General features: G+C 41.3%; 1 protein-coding gene across 2 annotated transcripts in view; it reads left to right on the forward strand.

Annotated features, from left to right (window-relative positions):
• inpp4b (inositol polyphosphate-4-phosphatase type II B) overlaps positions 1-15,048 on the forward strand; it is a 104,401-nt gene that overhangs the window by 818 nt on the left and 88,535 nt on the right. For both annotated transcript variants that reach the window (XM_076147813.1, XM_076147805.1), the window contains exon 2: positions 6,445-6,489. In XM_076147813.1, coding sequence (XP_076003928.1) covers positions 6,445-6,489 — 45 coding nt within the window. The remainder of the gene's footprint in view (positions 1-6,444; positions 6,490-15,048) is intronic.

Below are 15,048 nucleotides of genomic sequence, written 5' to 3' on the forward strand. Positions count from 1 at the left end.
AAAACTAATTTGATGGTTGTGCAGAGAAAAGTTTAAAAATGCCTTTCAGACTTGTCTCGGTAATACATAGGGTTTGTTCATGCATGTGTGCACATGAACATGGATGCGTTTGTGTGTACATGGGTATTTTGACTGCAGTCATATTCCATACAGCCTCAAAGTGTTGTCACTAATGAGCATTGGCAGAGGCAAACTAGACGTCTCAGTGCCCATCACAACAGGAGAATGCTAATGAGTGTAGCCAAAGCATGCTCTTCAAGTTCAATAGCTTTGCTTACCTAAAGGACAGAAACTGCATGTAGCATTTGCATTGGCATGCAAGCTCAACACCCTCATCCTCCCCATGGGAAGCAGTAAATGGAGCCGCACAAAGAGGAATGAAGGTACACGATTCAATGCTTGTGCCTGTAAGCGCTCAGAAACACTCGCCAGTGTGCACGCAGACATACACACTGAAGGTATATATAATATATGCACAAGGACAACTACTGGCACACCATACACACTCGCAGTCACACACACATGCTTGCACGCTTACACATTTGGCCCAATGGTGAACCCCAGTTATTGGTTCCCTCCAGTCAACAGTTTGCTGGCGACATCTGACAGGTGTGGGAGTATAACGGTGAGACCCCTCTGTACCTCTGCTTTGTTTTCCCAAAGCGTCCGTAGAGACAAAAGCAAAGCACATAATTACCATGTTTGGCACGAAAGACAAGTTGACAACCCCACATTATCAGTCGCAAGGTGAGATAGTTTACCTCCTTCTTTTTGACAGGAGAAAAAAGTGGGAGCAAACTCCGGGCTGCTCGGTGCTGATTAGGTCGGGACTGAATTAGCATTTTACAAAGTCAATACCGTAAAGCGGGGAAATTATTGATGATTTGAAACAAAAAAATGTTTATAGGAGCATTTGTAAACAGTGCAGGTCAGATTTATGTGCCACATTGCTGAGGGATTCCGACCTCACTCACACAACTATAGCGAAGTAAGACACCTGACTCGCCCCGGTTAACCCTGTGCACCCTATATCTCATCCATGTGGCAGACGAGACTTCCTCAGCACACCCAGCTGATTCACAACACTTCATTAAATGCTGGCAACAAAACCATCTGTCCCCTCTCAATCTCCCAGGGCAGTAATGTGACAATAACTCACTCTCCCATTCAGTACCACTTTTCCTAATGGGTGTGTGCAAACATCAGTTTAGTTAGAAGTGTGTTTTTCTATGCTGGAGGATGATTGAATCACCGTAAAGGAAGCGTGGTGTTGTTTAGGGCGCTTTGAACGACGGGACATAGAGAAAGCAGTAAAAGGAATGAGACAGTGTGTTAAGTGTGGTGGCGGATAGTAGTTGTAGTAGAGAGACACGGCCAACTTAATCCCCAATATAATATCAACTCAAATGGTGAGCCAGAGACATAAGTGAATTATTAATGTCTTCTCATCATAGTCTGTGATGAATAATAGTCTGAAAATAAACAGGATTGTGTCTGAGGCTTGGGCTCTTACATGCAATATCTATTCATGAGGCGGATAAACAGGAATCATTAGGAACGCACACTATGTCCTGTGCAGGTTTTGTGTCAGAATAAGATTTTCTTCGGCCCCTTCCAGGAGAAGCGATGGGCAGCATTTTGGAGCTTTTCCACAATTATTTTTTGTGGAGTCAGGAATAAGTGGCAATCCCTTGTGAAATCTCTGGCTTCTCCTTCCTCCCCCCTTCCACGCCACTTCCACCCCCTCCCTACCCCACCGCGTCTCCTGGATACTACGAGTTAGTCAATGTACACTGGGTAAGGAGGCAGGGCAGCGAGAAGGGAAGAGGGTTAAATGATCATCTGCAAGACAGACAATTTAAGTCCCTGTACATTAATTAACTTTGTCATCCCAGAGAAATCACCTAGTCTGCTCGCTTCTTAATAAATGACCCTCCCCTCTTTCCCTTCAGCATGACTTTTCCCACCTGATACCACCCGCAGACGGAGGCTGGGGGAGGGAGATAGATTGGAGGTACAGTGGGGCTGCGCTGTTATTTCTAGAGCCAGATGAAACTGCAGTATTGCGGACGGGCACACCTCATTTGCTTTGGGCCCTGTGGGACTTATATCTGCATGTGCTGTCTGCCTGCCTGCCTGCCTGCCTGCCTTCCTGCCTGCAGCCTGCCGCCGTGCTGAGCTCATTACCATATTCATAATGCTAGCAGATATCGATTATAAAAACCACACCTGTGTCACTTTTGGCCACATACTTATCCACACGTTGGCGCTGCGTCACCAATGGCACTTCGTATGCTAAAGGAGATGTGATTGAGATGGACAGTACAGGTGGTTGACCTCTCCACCTTGTTAATGGGTAATTATTGTAATAAGACTTTCTGTATTTGTGTTCGTCAGCCTGTTTCTCCCAAGGGGATAATGACATGCCATGCTTGTAGACTTGAATACTGTCACAGTGTGCATAACAGGTGTTCTGTCCCCCAGGCTCAACCATACTTTGTCCAACTTTGCATTTACTGTATAAAATGCATAGTTTAGTTAGAGGTTGTTAAACAGGGAATAGTCAATTTTAGAATTTGTCCCAAACATGCAACCTGATTTATCCTACCTGTTTAAAGGCGCCGGCGTACTGAAACAGGCCTGTGAACTTGTCCTAGTACATTGCGTGCCACTCCCTGCTGAGTTGAGGTGGCGGTGGGTGACAGAGGCGTACAATCGACGGAGAGAGGAGCTGACAGTGGCTATACTTTATTTAGGGATATAAAAGAAGGCAAATGTACACAGAAAAGGAGACTCTGCATCCATCCTCAAAATCAAAGCGGGAAGGCAGATGGAGAATTTTCTCTGTTTATTTGAGGAGGCAGAGTTTAGATGTCTGCTCCAACAGCAGATGAAGCACACAACAACAGAGGGAATGAAGGAATGATTGAACCAAAACATGAAGTCGAGCTCTGACCGCCGCACCCTCGCCGATGATGCAACTAGTCAAATGCAATATATAGATCAGTTATGGCCAGAGGGAAGTAGAGAAGAAATAGAAAATGTAAAAGACAATCAGCTTTGCTCTGCGCAAACAACATCAAAATAGAATTGAATCAATGTATGTTGAGCCATGCAAGACATTTTTATGTCCTTAACGTTCTATTTGATACAAAGTACACAGGAGCCGATTGCCAGCTCATAGCAGACTCAGGCCAAGCTCAACACTTCAGCACTACTTATTTACTTGTGTTTTCAATGTTTTCAACTGCTCTCCAGTACAGATAAGAGCACAGATGGTGTCCTCCAAACTAACTAGGTATCTCAAGTGACGCTCCCTTATGAAAGCACAGCACCAGAGACAGAAACTGACAGTGTCTCAGGTGAGCTAACTAAAGGGCTCTCGGATGCCACCACCCAACATGCCAGCCAGGTTCATGAAAGTTTCATCAGCACTCACAGGGAAGCCTTAGTGGCAACAACACGAGGAGACAAGACCCCTGAGGAATGGGATCATGATGAGAGCTACATGAAACCCAGACAACAGACATTAAATTTAATACACACACATAATTGGCCTGGGTGTGTGTGTGTTTACATGCTCACGTGCGTCGGCATGTGTACTCCCTTAATTAGACATTTACTGTACTTGTGTGTGCGCGGCAGCTATTACACCAAGTTTGCACAAGTGTGTTTATTTAAATGTAGCCCAGCTTGACAAGTGATTACAGCTTGTGATAAATTCTCAAGAGGACACCGGGTAATGCTAATGATTTGCATGATTTACTATGTTTGTGGTTCATTAGCAATCTCTGTCTGTTGTATTAGTTTGCAATGAATGTAAACAAAAGAATACATTTAAAATAACGAAAAAAATCCACTTTGAACAAAACTCATATTATGCCTACAGGACAGTTAGACGTCAGGACAAATCTGTGGTGTTAGAGGAAAATCACTTTCTGCACCGTTACACCACCCATGGGGATTTATCATTGGTAAGGATGTTTTCTGGAGATTAAGCATTAGCATGCTATGGTAGGAAGCTCTTAACGATTTTGCTGTATTTAGGCCAATGTTTTGCCTTTGGAGAATCGCAGGTTTTGTTGTTTACCTCAGAGAATCTAATGGATCTTTTCAGTTGTAGCTTTACATTGTAGTGGGGTGGTGGTGGGGGTCTCTTTCAGATTTGTTACATCTGCGCACATTTGAGCGAGTTTGTTGTAATTACTGCTGTATGTATGTCTGTCTGTCCGGACATTTACTATAGATTTCTGTGGCGCTGATGTTGAAAATTTTGAACTATAAGTACTTTTTTTTATTCTATCTGCATCATTTCATACAGGCCACGTCCATTTTGAGCAGATTCCCTGTCAGTATAAATGTTTCCCAAACCTCCTGCAATTTAAGATCAAATCCAATTTCCCATGTAGAAATTCTTGGCCAAGCTGCATAAAAAATATCTTTGTTTCTTTATATTCTTTACCATTTTACCACCAAAAAGTGCTGGATGTCAGGAATAAATTACTCTGTTGTCACCAAATTTTGCACTCACACCTAATGTAAAAAAAGAAAGAAAAGAACCTGCAGTCGACCTGAATGGGGGCAATATGACAACAGCAGTGAATTTTTGCCCATAACTTCTGAACCGGACATTGTAGAATGTAAATTTATTGGAGAGATAATGAGGGTGTGACACACACTCAATCCTGCCCTCTATTCCTCGGGATCAGCAGGTGGAATTTGTCTGAAACTGTTCAATTACACAAGATTTACTGTATGTGTTGAAGGTCGGGTCCAAGTCGGACGGAAGATATAATCACGTCATACTAATGCAAAATGTAAAACAGACTCCACCAACTGATAGCTGAGAAATATAGCCGCCATTGTTTGCTGTCTGTATCGTGCATAAATATGTGCGCGAGTGGTCCATCTGTTGCTCATCCGTGTGTGTGTGTGTGTGTGTGTGTGTGTGTGTGTGTGTGTGTGTGTGTGTGTGTGTGTGTGTGTGTGTGTGTGTGTGTGTGTGTGTGTGTGTGTGTGTGTGTGTGTGTGGTTTCATTACGAGTGATGTTTGTGTGGGTGGGGGGGGCATCCACCATATAAGCCTCCAGCACTCCCCACCCCCATACCTGTGCCTTTGTTCTTAAAGCACTCAAGCAGAAGCATTCTTTTATTATACGAAAATAAAGACAAATGCAGCATTTCTCACAGTGCATTTCTACTTAATTAAATTTTTTCCTTGTCGTTTTTCCTTTTCTTCATTGAGCATCTGTAGATGTATCGTATAGAATTAGTCTGTATGCTATCACACGTCTTGTGATACAGGGATTTTGAGGCAGAGCTTTATGAGTAAAGCTGACGTGCCTTCAGTTAAAAGCTGTCATGGACGTAAAATAACTGGAGTAATTATATGTGTAACTTTTCATAAATAGAAGGAAATCCTTTTTAGGCTTTATGAAGGATTATTCTATTATTATAGAAAATGACTGCCTATTACCGAAAAGTTGTGTGGCCCAGTAAGCATCGAACATCCACGGCCCATTAGTGGGCTTGATGAGGCTTGGAGAGCCCAATTGTGGCCACACACCCTGGGAAGAGGAGAACCACTCAGAGGTTTAGGGCGCCTCCATCATCACTGTGGCATTTTCTATGGCTGTGTGTTGTATTAGGAAGGTGATGAGGGAGAAACAGTGCTCATGACAGATGATACAAGCAGGCAGCCCTTTGCTCATCATCAAGGCCTGGAGACAACAGATACTTAAGACTGCCATCTGAAAACTGTTGCGTTAATGAGCTGCTACATATTTAAGACCCACGTTGTATGTTGCTTTCTTTGATGCCAAAACACATGGAATTCACACAAGCTATTTTCTTTGCTTTAGTTCACTGCATTTTAGTCCCGGCACAGCATGAGTGTGGTGTGTGTTTGTGTTTGTGTTTGTGTGTGTGTGTGTGTGTGTGTGTGTGTGTGTGTGTGTGTGTGAGATCCAGAGTGCAGAGGTTGGGAATCGAGGAAGAAAATATGTGCCACTAAAATGCGAGCAAAATCAGAACAAAGTTTTTTATTTATATAAAGTGATTAATCCGCTTATTTGGCTGATCTTTCACATTTATTGAGCCAAATTCAGTCACCAGATTTTATACCGCCACACTGAAACTGCGTTTAATGAATGGCACCACTGACATGTAAATGAGGAAATGGGTGTAAAGATGCATAAAAAATCTTTTTATAATAATGTATTCACCTTAAAGCATTCTCCTAGATTGAGCACATTGTTTTTACGCCACTCAAAGTGTGTAATTAAGTTCCCATTGTCATATTTGTAAAAACAAAAGTAAAACAAATTCCCAAAGCATCTAATCAAGTGAAAATTCAAGAATTCCAATGCATTCTGAAATGTTCTGCTTCTTTCCCTTTATCCCCTCTTCCTCACTTATTTCTCAACTCTTCTTCCTCTCTTTCAGGCGTTTTTTGGACACACAAGCTTCCTCGTGTGGAGTTCAGCCTTGGTAAGTCCTGCTTTGGTTCTATTGTGCTCTTTTACTTAGCGGGGGAAATTCTACACATGAAGACGCCCACACATGACCTCCTTGCAAACACATTAAATAGATAAAACGTTCTACTGCACTAACTTGTTCACTTACAAAGCCGAAGAAGAACAAAAACAGGGTTAGTCCACAACACTTACCCAGCCCCTTGGGACGTTTCCTTCATCTAAATGTAACAACGGCAAGGAACAGGCACACAGAAAATGACTCTGGATTAGTACACATGTGCAGACATCCTTGATCTCTTCTTAGATATTAGTGACACATAAGTAAACCTCCTATTGACAGAGTTAACATCTGCAACCATGTCCTTGGAACTTGTAGACAAAATGGTAGAGGTCTTTTGAACTATTCCTCAAGATGGCCTCATTCTTTTTTTATGAGTCTAAGATACAGGAATGATTCTTTCCCAGACATTTTGCTGCCGCTCAGGTCAGCGTTCTTAGAGTCAAATTCCCCCCTGACGCAGAATCACAAATATTATCCCTCTTGCTTGAGACAGTTAAGATTGAATTTGACTCAAAAAGGTAGAAATAAGAAAGCAGAGACCAAACATATTTTGATACCGTCAAACACCAAAAATGGCTTGACTGTGCAGGTGGGCAGTAAACAGCATTTCTGGTTCCACATGATTCTTAACATGCTTGATATTTCTCTCGCAACAGCCAATAAACAGACTGTCAAGGGAAAATTACAGTAGGCCGTACAGAAATGTGATCACAGATGATTGATACAGAGATTGTGTGGGGCTCAATATGAGACTCATTATTGCATGCAAGGGTCTGACCAGAATTCTTAAGTAGGGCGGCAATATCAATTCTCCGAAGGTGTATTACCAACATATTTAGTTTTTTATATGCTGAAATGGTACGAAAATTGGCTTTTAACAGTCTGTTCTGAGGAAGGAATGGTTGTAGTATGATTGTTCCGTGCCCTCTTCAAAGCCCTTGCATGGATAAAAACCATTGCAAACATACTCAAGCATACACACTTGAGTGTATGTCTTCAAACGCAATATGTAGTGGATACAGATGATCCATATTCTGAGGAAAAAACATGCGGGATCATTTGCATTTAGATTTTAGCTTCATAGATGTATGTTCTCTTTGAGTTCAAATAGTCCTTGTAGCAGTTCTCAAATAGTAGAGTAGAAAACTATTAGAATGTAAATTCTCTGTCATGGCGACGAATACACCTGACACACAGAAATACTATGTAGGCCCATCTCTTAAAATGCAGTCTGCATGTGTTTAAATGGGCCGTTTTTTATATTTTGTAAAGAAAATGAAATTGGATTGAACGGTCTACTCCAACAATCAATGAATGACTCCATCTCCAATGTGTCTCCATTATCAAATACTCAAATATCTTAAACTGGATGTTAAAAGTGCTTTGTGGTCATTAAAAGAAGTGAGTGGATGCATGGATGGATAACAAGTTTTTACAGCAGCATTTATCTATATATTTATCTAGTGGAAGCAGCTGTTCTTTTATATCTATTATGTTTCCCTGTATATCACATTGTGTACATTGTGTTCCTTGTGGCACTTGGCACTTTGCTGCCTTTCATTGTATTTGCATTTAATTATTGCACTTGGATCTTCTTGTTTTACACATCATAGTTTCTGTATTTGTCACTGATTGTCTTTTTTGTTTATGTACCTAAACTGTAACCTTCTCATTTCCTAGAAGCGTCATTGCGTCATTGCGTCTTTTTAATTGCATATGTGACAAAATATTAAATGATAGTTAATGAATGTTCAAATGTCACTGTTAGTGAATTTGTGTGTGTGTGTGTGTGTGTGTGTGTGTGTGTGTGTGTGTGTGTGTGTGTGTGTGTGTGTGTGTGTGTGTGTGTGTGTGTGTGTGTGTGTGTGTGTGTGTGTGTGTGTGTGTATTGTCGTAATTGTCAACCATACCAATTGAATTTACAAGAAACTCATATTAAATTGTGTCTACTTTGTTGATGGTAGCTCTCTAAAGATACGTAAATGAGATGTGGGAGATGTGGAGATGAGAGATATGAGTGATGTCATCACGTGACTTGTATTACACTGAAGTAACCTGGATGTAACCTCTTGTACACAAAGTACAGTTAACACCTCTTCATACAGCAGATGTCCTGGCATAAATATGAATAGTGATATGTGTCCGCTATACACTCGCACACACACTGTCGCAGGAAGTTTGAGCACGCTGCAGTGAATTTGAATATGTCATGTATCTCTTCCCTAGTTTGGTGCAGTCAGAGTTTTTATTCTTCTTTTATCAGTTTCTCAGTGTAGTTGATGGCCGTGGCACATTGGTAGTGTGGTCGTGTCTGTGAAATAATTAGCCACACTTAAAAGACAGCTTTATACTGCTTCAAACCTGGCAGAGGTTTGTTCCTTTACAAAGAGCATACTGAGTAATAATTTAGATTTTAAAAAGTCTCTGAGCTGGAGCAGTAACAGAAAGTCATTTTGGAAAAGCGTACATTATTCAAAGCTAGAATTGCCTTTGAAAATAGAGTCTTTGCTGAAATACCCTGTAGTTCTCCTGGTGCGATGCCTGACAAAGTGACAGATGCATTCTGAAACAAATGCATTTCAAAAGCTCCCTTCACATTCGACACAGCAAATTAGGGACATTTTTAATAATCTCTTACTGATTAGACATCGTGCTTGTCAGGCGTCTCTCAGCGTCACATGAAAGACGTATTTATCACGACACGACATCCATTACTTTCTCTCCATTTTCCCCAGACCCAGTGACAAACAGGTGTGCGAAATGGCAGCACATGCAAATAACATTGTCACATTAATTGAAGCGTGGAGATAATTATCGTGATGAATAAGCATCTTCTGGAGATGAGCATATATTTGTCTCCTGTGGCAACTCCCAGGGCTCCCCTTTCGATTAAATGGAATTTAGATTCATTGGGAGGTCACACAGGCCCCATGCATTAAATCTCATTTCCAGTTAATTCATCGTGAAACAGCTTGGCATATTCTACTCAGACAAAATAAATACAGCACAGTAATTGAAGCCTCCAAGGATCGGCAAACATTATTATTTCAATTGCTCAATTGTTATGGTAATTTCAGGATCACTCTGTGTACTTTGGTAGTTGAGTTGCTTGACTAAAATGGCACGTCGTGTTATTGATGAATTAATTTTCCTCTGAGGCGTGCAATTCAGTAATAAGTGCACCGAAATCCCTGCATATATGCTGCTCTTTCAAGGTGCTCGCAATTCTGTCACTCTTTTCCAACTCCTTAACCCATTATTTGAATCTATCTCAGTTTAATGGCCCCCCACTCTTCGTTCCTCTGTGTGTGTCACTCCCTCATTATCTCTCCACTCACTCATGCTTCCTTCCTCAAACTCTAAATGTCTCTCAAAGGAACCCCCCTGTCCTTTCCTCTTTATTTCCCTTTCCTCCGAACCCCACCCAGAATCGTAATAGCTCTGACCTTAGAGGGTCAATCAAAGTGTCATATCCCTGTAAGGGAGCAAGCCGGGTGATGCATGACTGAGCACCCAGCCCTATTTCAATCACCAAGGAAGTGTCCTCTGGCCAGTCAAATATACTGTATGTCCCTCTGGAAACTAGAGGGGGCAGTCAGCAGCTTCCACACAGTTTCATAGTGGGTGGGTTTGTGTGCGAGTGCGTGCGTGCATGTGTGTGTAAAATGATCATGTCAAGAAGACTTACCCAATGTAATTAAAAGAATGAGAGAATCATAAAATGGAGAGGTGATGAAATGATGTAACAGACTGAAAGAAAAAACATGTCTGTGTCGGTGCTTGCATAGGCCCTGTTCATGCCGGTGTGCACAGGCTTACCTTACACGCTGAAAGTCACTCACACGCCGCTTTTGCATGAAGTTAACTGCACCCCGCTCCAGCCTTCCTGCTGCATAAGCGACAGTGCGGCTGCCTTTAATGTAAGTCCAAAAGATCTGGCACTCGGATGATGAAGAGCGAAAGGAAATGTGGAATTAGAATAGCTCCGAGGGGGATAATACATGCAAGAGCGTAGCTGCACTGCACAGCATTATATCTCTGTCATGGAGCATTTCCCTAAAACAACTGCTAGAATATTAGAGGCTCTGAATGTGGCAGGCTCCCATACTCTTACTGAATGTCAACGTCTTTGCTGCAGCGTGTGCGTGTGCTTTATGAAAAGTGTAAGATGTCTCATAGGGCAGACACAGTGATGTAGTCGCCTGAATAAAATCCACACCTTATGGGTTTATTTGTCTTTTACTTTGGTGCTGCGCAGCTGCTCTGTACTGTTCATGAGCTTCTCTGTTGTTGCTTGTATACTGAGATCACATACAGTCATGGATGTACTTTGGGATTGAGTGTTGGCACCTCTCAGCCCCATAGCAAAGACCTGGCGGACCAGCAAACTTAACGCTTCTCATGTGTAAGCAGCCAAATACCTCATTATGTTTAATTTATTCTCTTTCATTACTTCCCTGGTTTTGTGAGAAATTGAGATGAACATGTTTCTTGATTAGAATGTGGTACACTTAGGGTGCTGATGAATTTCCATCCTATTAAGCTTAAGTTAAGTTGAATTACAGTAATAAAATTAATGTTAAAATGATTCATTACTCATTCCTAAACTGCTGATGTGGATATACAGTTTGTGTCAAATGTGTCTTTGCGCAGTCACGATTCCTTAAAATACACAAATCTGCATTACCTAAACTCCTCAGCGCTGCTTTTTATTGGTTGCAGTATTAAGTTAGACTTGTAATGGCTGCTTGTGCCCAGGTCCATTTATCCAGCAAATTATTCCATTCATGATTTACTCTCCACTCCGCTGCTGTAGCCGTGCCCCCATTCCGAGACTCTTTTACCAAATCTGCAGAGAACTCCGACTACTATAAGTGTGTCAGCTCACAAATAGAAGCAGATTTGTTAATGCTTTCAGTGAAGACCCCTCATCACAAAAAGAGATGTTGTACTTTGAATACTTTGCACAAACCTAATGTCTAGACACACACTAGAGAGTTGCGGGAATTAGCAAATAGGATTTAGTCTAATACAATCCAAGGTCTACTTCAGAACTGATGTCACATGGTTTGAATGGATTAGTTGGGATGGAGATTTCCATGGGCCCTTCACAGCTTCACATCTCGCTTAGATCCTCTGTACAGTTTGTTTACCAGTTGGAAAAAAATCAGGCCCATGAAGTTTTTAAGCTGCATTATTATTTATTCTCTCAGACCTGTTCTATATCCACTGTTTGTTCAAGTTCAAACACAAGATCACAGAGTCTTCATCGTCAGATACAAAACAAAATAAGAACCGGGCATGAAGTTGGGACTTGCTCTCCTTCTGTACATACACACATTCATTCTGATACACAGTTGTATCATTTGCAAATAAAAAGTAAAACGTCAGCAGTAATAATAGTGAGGAAGTTTCTCATTAAGTAATTTGGAAGCTTTTAATAGACGGCCCTCTTCTTTCCCCGCGTGACATTTATATTTGCTTTATTTGCTCTATGCGATATTTGTGAAATTTATTTTATGTCCATCCACATTAACCCTTCATAGCTGCCATCTGGCTATCCAGCATGGCGTGCACCATTTTTCTGTTTCTCATTCTGTCTGTTTATCTCAAGAGACCTTCGAGTTGTTAAACGGAATGAAATAAAACACTCAATAAATTAAGTTTTTATTATTAGTTTTGTAATTTTTTGCTTTATTGGCCAGTTTACAGGGAAAGAGTTTGGAAAGGAGGGAGGATCACATGCAGTAACTGTCTCCACGCCGCGTTCAGGGCGCTTATGTGCTTTAGTCATCGGAGCAAAATCTTTACCTGAGGCGAAAGTCAAGCAGTCAGCCGATGGCTGTGAGCATTAACTCCCAGATTTAGTTCAATAAAAGATCAAATGTATATATAATATGTATGATTTAAGCTGAAAGTTTACTCGTATGGTCTCTATGTAGCATTGCTGTACATCTATTCCTCTTCTTGCATCTTTCATTCAGCTTGTGTGATGGTGATAAATGCTATTGCCTGGATACATCTGCCATGTTGATAGTAGTAAATAGAACTAAATGCACTGGCGATCCAATAAAAAGCACCGTGACTTAAAAGACTGCACCATCTTTTTATGGCCGGTAACAAAGAAAGTGAAGGGGGAAACCAATCCTGCTGCTAAAAACCCCGAGAGAAGCGTATATATACTCACTGATGCTCCAGAGTCCTAATATAAGCAAATAATGAACAAGCTGGAGAAATGCAAAGTGAGAAAGCGCCAATTGTTCATCAGGACACCACCTCGTCCATTATCCAATGATATGCAGCAACAAATGGGATGTTTTATTATCATTCTTGTAAAAGTTTTGGTTGTTTTAAGTTCATCCCATTGTTAGGTGAGTTAAGTTAATGTGCAAGATTTGTTTGTTATAGTTTGAGCATGCATTCACAGAACACAACGGAGATGAAACAGTTAAGAGCTAAGGGCACAATATTCCCTGAATCTGGTCTGAATTTATTGGATTTTATGTGAAGTTTTTATAAATAAAAGCTGGTGCTGTCAAGACGAATACGAAATTAACACACACCAAAAGTGTTGTGTTTCCGGTAGGATGTCAAATAAATACAGACAGAGACCTATTCAATTCAATAGTTAATGTGAAAAGTGAACATTTTCTCTTTCACCCTTGCATTCTTCAACGGTGAGACAAAAAAAACATATTTTTATCACAGCTTTGTTTGTGCTGCTGTTTGAAAGAATGTGAAGGTTGAGACATTCACCTTGACAGTGCAATCAGTATGCTAGAGCTGCAGTAAAATGCATTGTTCCGTCTTGATTTCACAACAGACGAACAACAGTGTGGTTGTGTGTGATTGTGTGCGCGGGCTATTGTGTATGTGTGTCTGTCCGTCTCACGAGGAAGGTCAAACTATTTGCGAAGATTCGTCTTCTACAGTTTCACGTCGGCTCTCTTCTGTGCGCCTGTAGACATTCTCCTGTGCGGCGTGGTGTCGTCTCCTCATCTCCCACATCAAAGGTTGTCAAAAAAAAAACTCTCCAAGCTAAAGAAAAAGGTCTACATGGCACACAGTGTTTGATGCCCCGATGGTCTTATCTTTTGTCAACTTCATTGTTGCTGTTCACTCTCTCGAAATACCTCCCACAGACCCTTTTCATCTCTAGTTGCTTTTTGCCAGCTTATAAAATAACAACTCATCAAGAAATGCAACTGCACATACCTGAAAAGAAATCATCTACCCTAGCTGGTTCTAAACAGCATTTTCCCACCTCGACTGTTATTAATCAGATGTTTTGCAGAGTAGAGTAACGTGTGAAACAGGCATTGCGAGCAGATCAATTGTTGCCTACTTGCCAGAATAGCGCAGGATCGATACAATGCCCCCCCTTGGACGGGACCCAAAGATGCCGCCGAGCTAAAATCTGCCATTATTGTCCTCAAGTGTTGTTCATTAGTGCTTAGAACCAGCACCATACGCCGTCCTTTAATGGATAAAGCCCTGATGTGAAACCAGACAAATCCAACATTGTGAATAATCTCACCAAAAGAAAGGATTTTTTTCCCCATTGCAAGGTTTTGTAGCTGTTAAAGAAACACTCACTCATGCTGAGAAGTTCTGCAGGCTTTGTGAGTCCAAAATCATAACTTTCGGCGAGTGTCATGCAGTGACTAACTTGGGTGAATCGAGCCTGTGCCGCCTTCTCTGCTGCGCAGGGGATTCAAACTTCAGTATTTTGTTCGTGCTGGGGTTGAAGAGAGGTTTTCCAAATCCTGCCCAAGCCTTCCTGCCAAGCTTGTTCATACTGACACACTCTCCGTGGATATTACACAAAACACTTTAGGACTCATTAAAGCCATTCTAAGTTTAGCTGTGACACGCAGTGCATTTTCTTGCTTTACAGCTTTACAGTCGCATTACAGCTTTCCAAGCTCTAAAACAGATCTAAATGTAAGTTCTTTCAATGCAGACTTAGCATTAATCTAATTTAATGTAGTGTAAATGTGGATTGTGCTAGAAAACTGTAATTAATTAGAATAAATATCAGCTGAGACGGTTTGTTCTGATTGACCACTAGTAGCGCTATAGAGCAACGCTTCAGTGAACAGGTCCACTTAAATAGTTTTTGTATTTCACACTCCATCAGCAACTCTGTCAGCCTGGGAAATGAGCTAATGCAAATGCGAAGCGGGACATATGGCAACAGAATACACAGAATACATTCATTCATTATTAATCTGTTTTTTGATATGCGGAATATTTGTTTTTTTAATATCCTTTGGGCAAGTCCAACTCCACATATTCATAGTCGGTGGCAGGAATGTGTTCTGCACCAGTAAACGCTACTAGCTGATGAAAACAATGCAGCATTATTTAAATGATAACAGGCATGAAAACACTGCAGCGTAACTTAAAGGAACACTTTGTTAGGCCCCTCCCTGTTTCTGAGGACTCATCAGTGACAGACTCAGCAGTTCAGTGTGTCGACCTGTTAACGCTTCAATCCATAATCAGGAA

This window comes from Genypterus blacodes, unplaced genomic scaffold, assembly GCF_046128005.1.
Source record: "Genypterus blacodes isolate CSIRO-AG114 ecotype Tasmania unplaced genomic scaffold, CSIRO-AGI_Gbla_v1 ptg000039l_1, whole genome shotgun sequence".
NCBI lineage: Eukaryota > Metazoa > Chordata > Actinopteri > Ophidiiformes > Ophidiidae > Genypterus > Genypterus blacodes.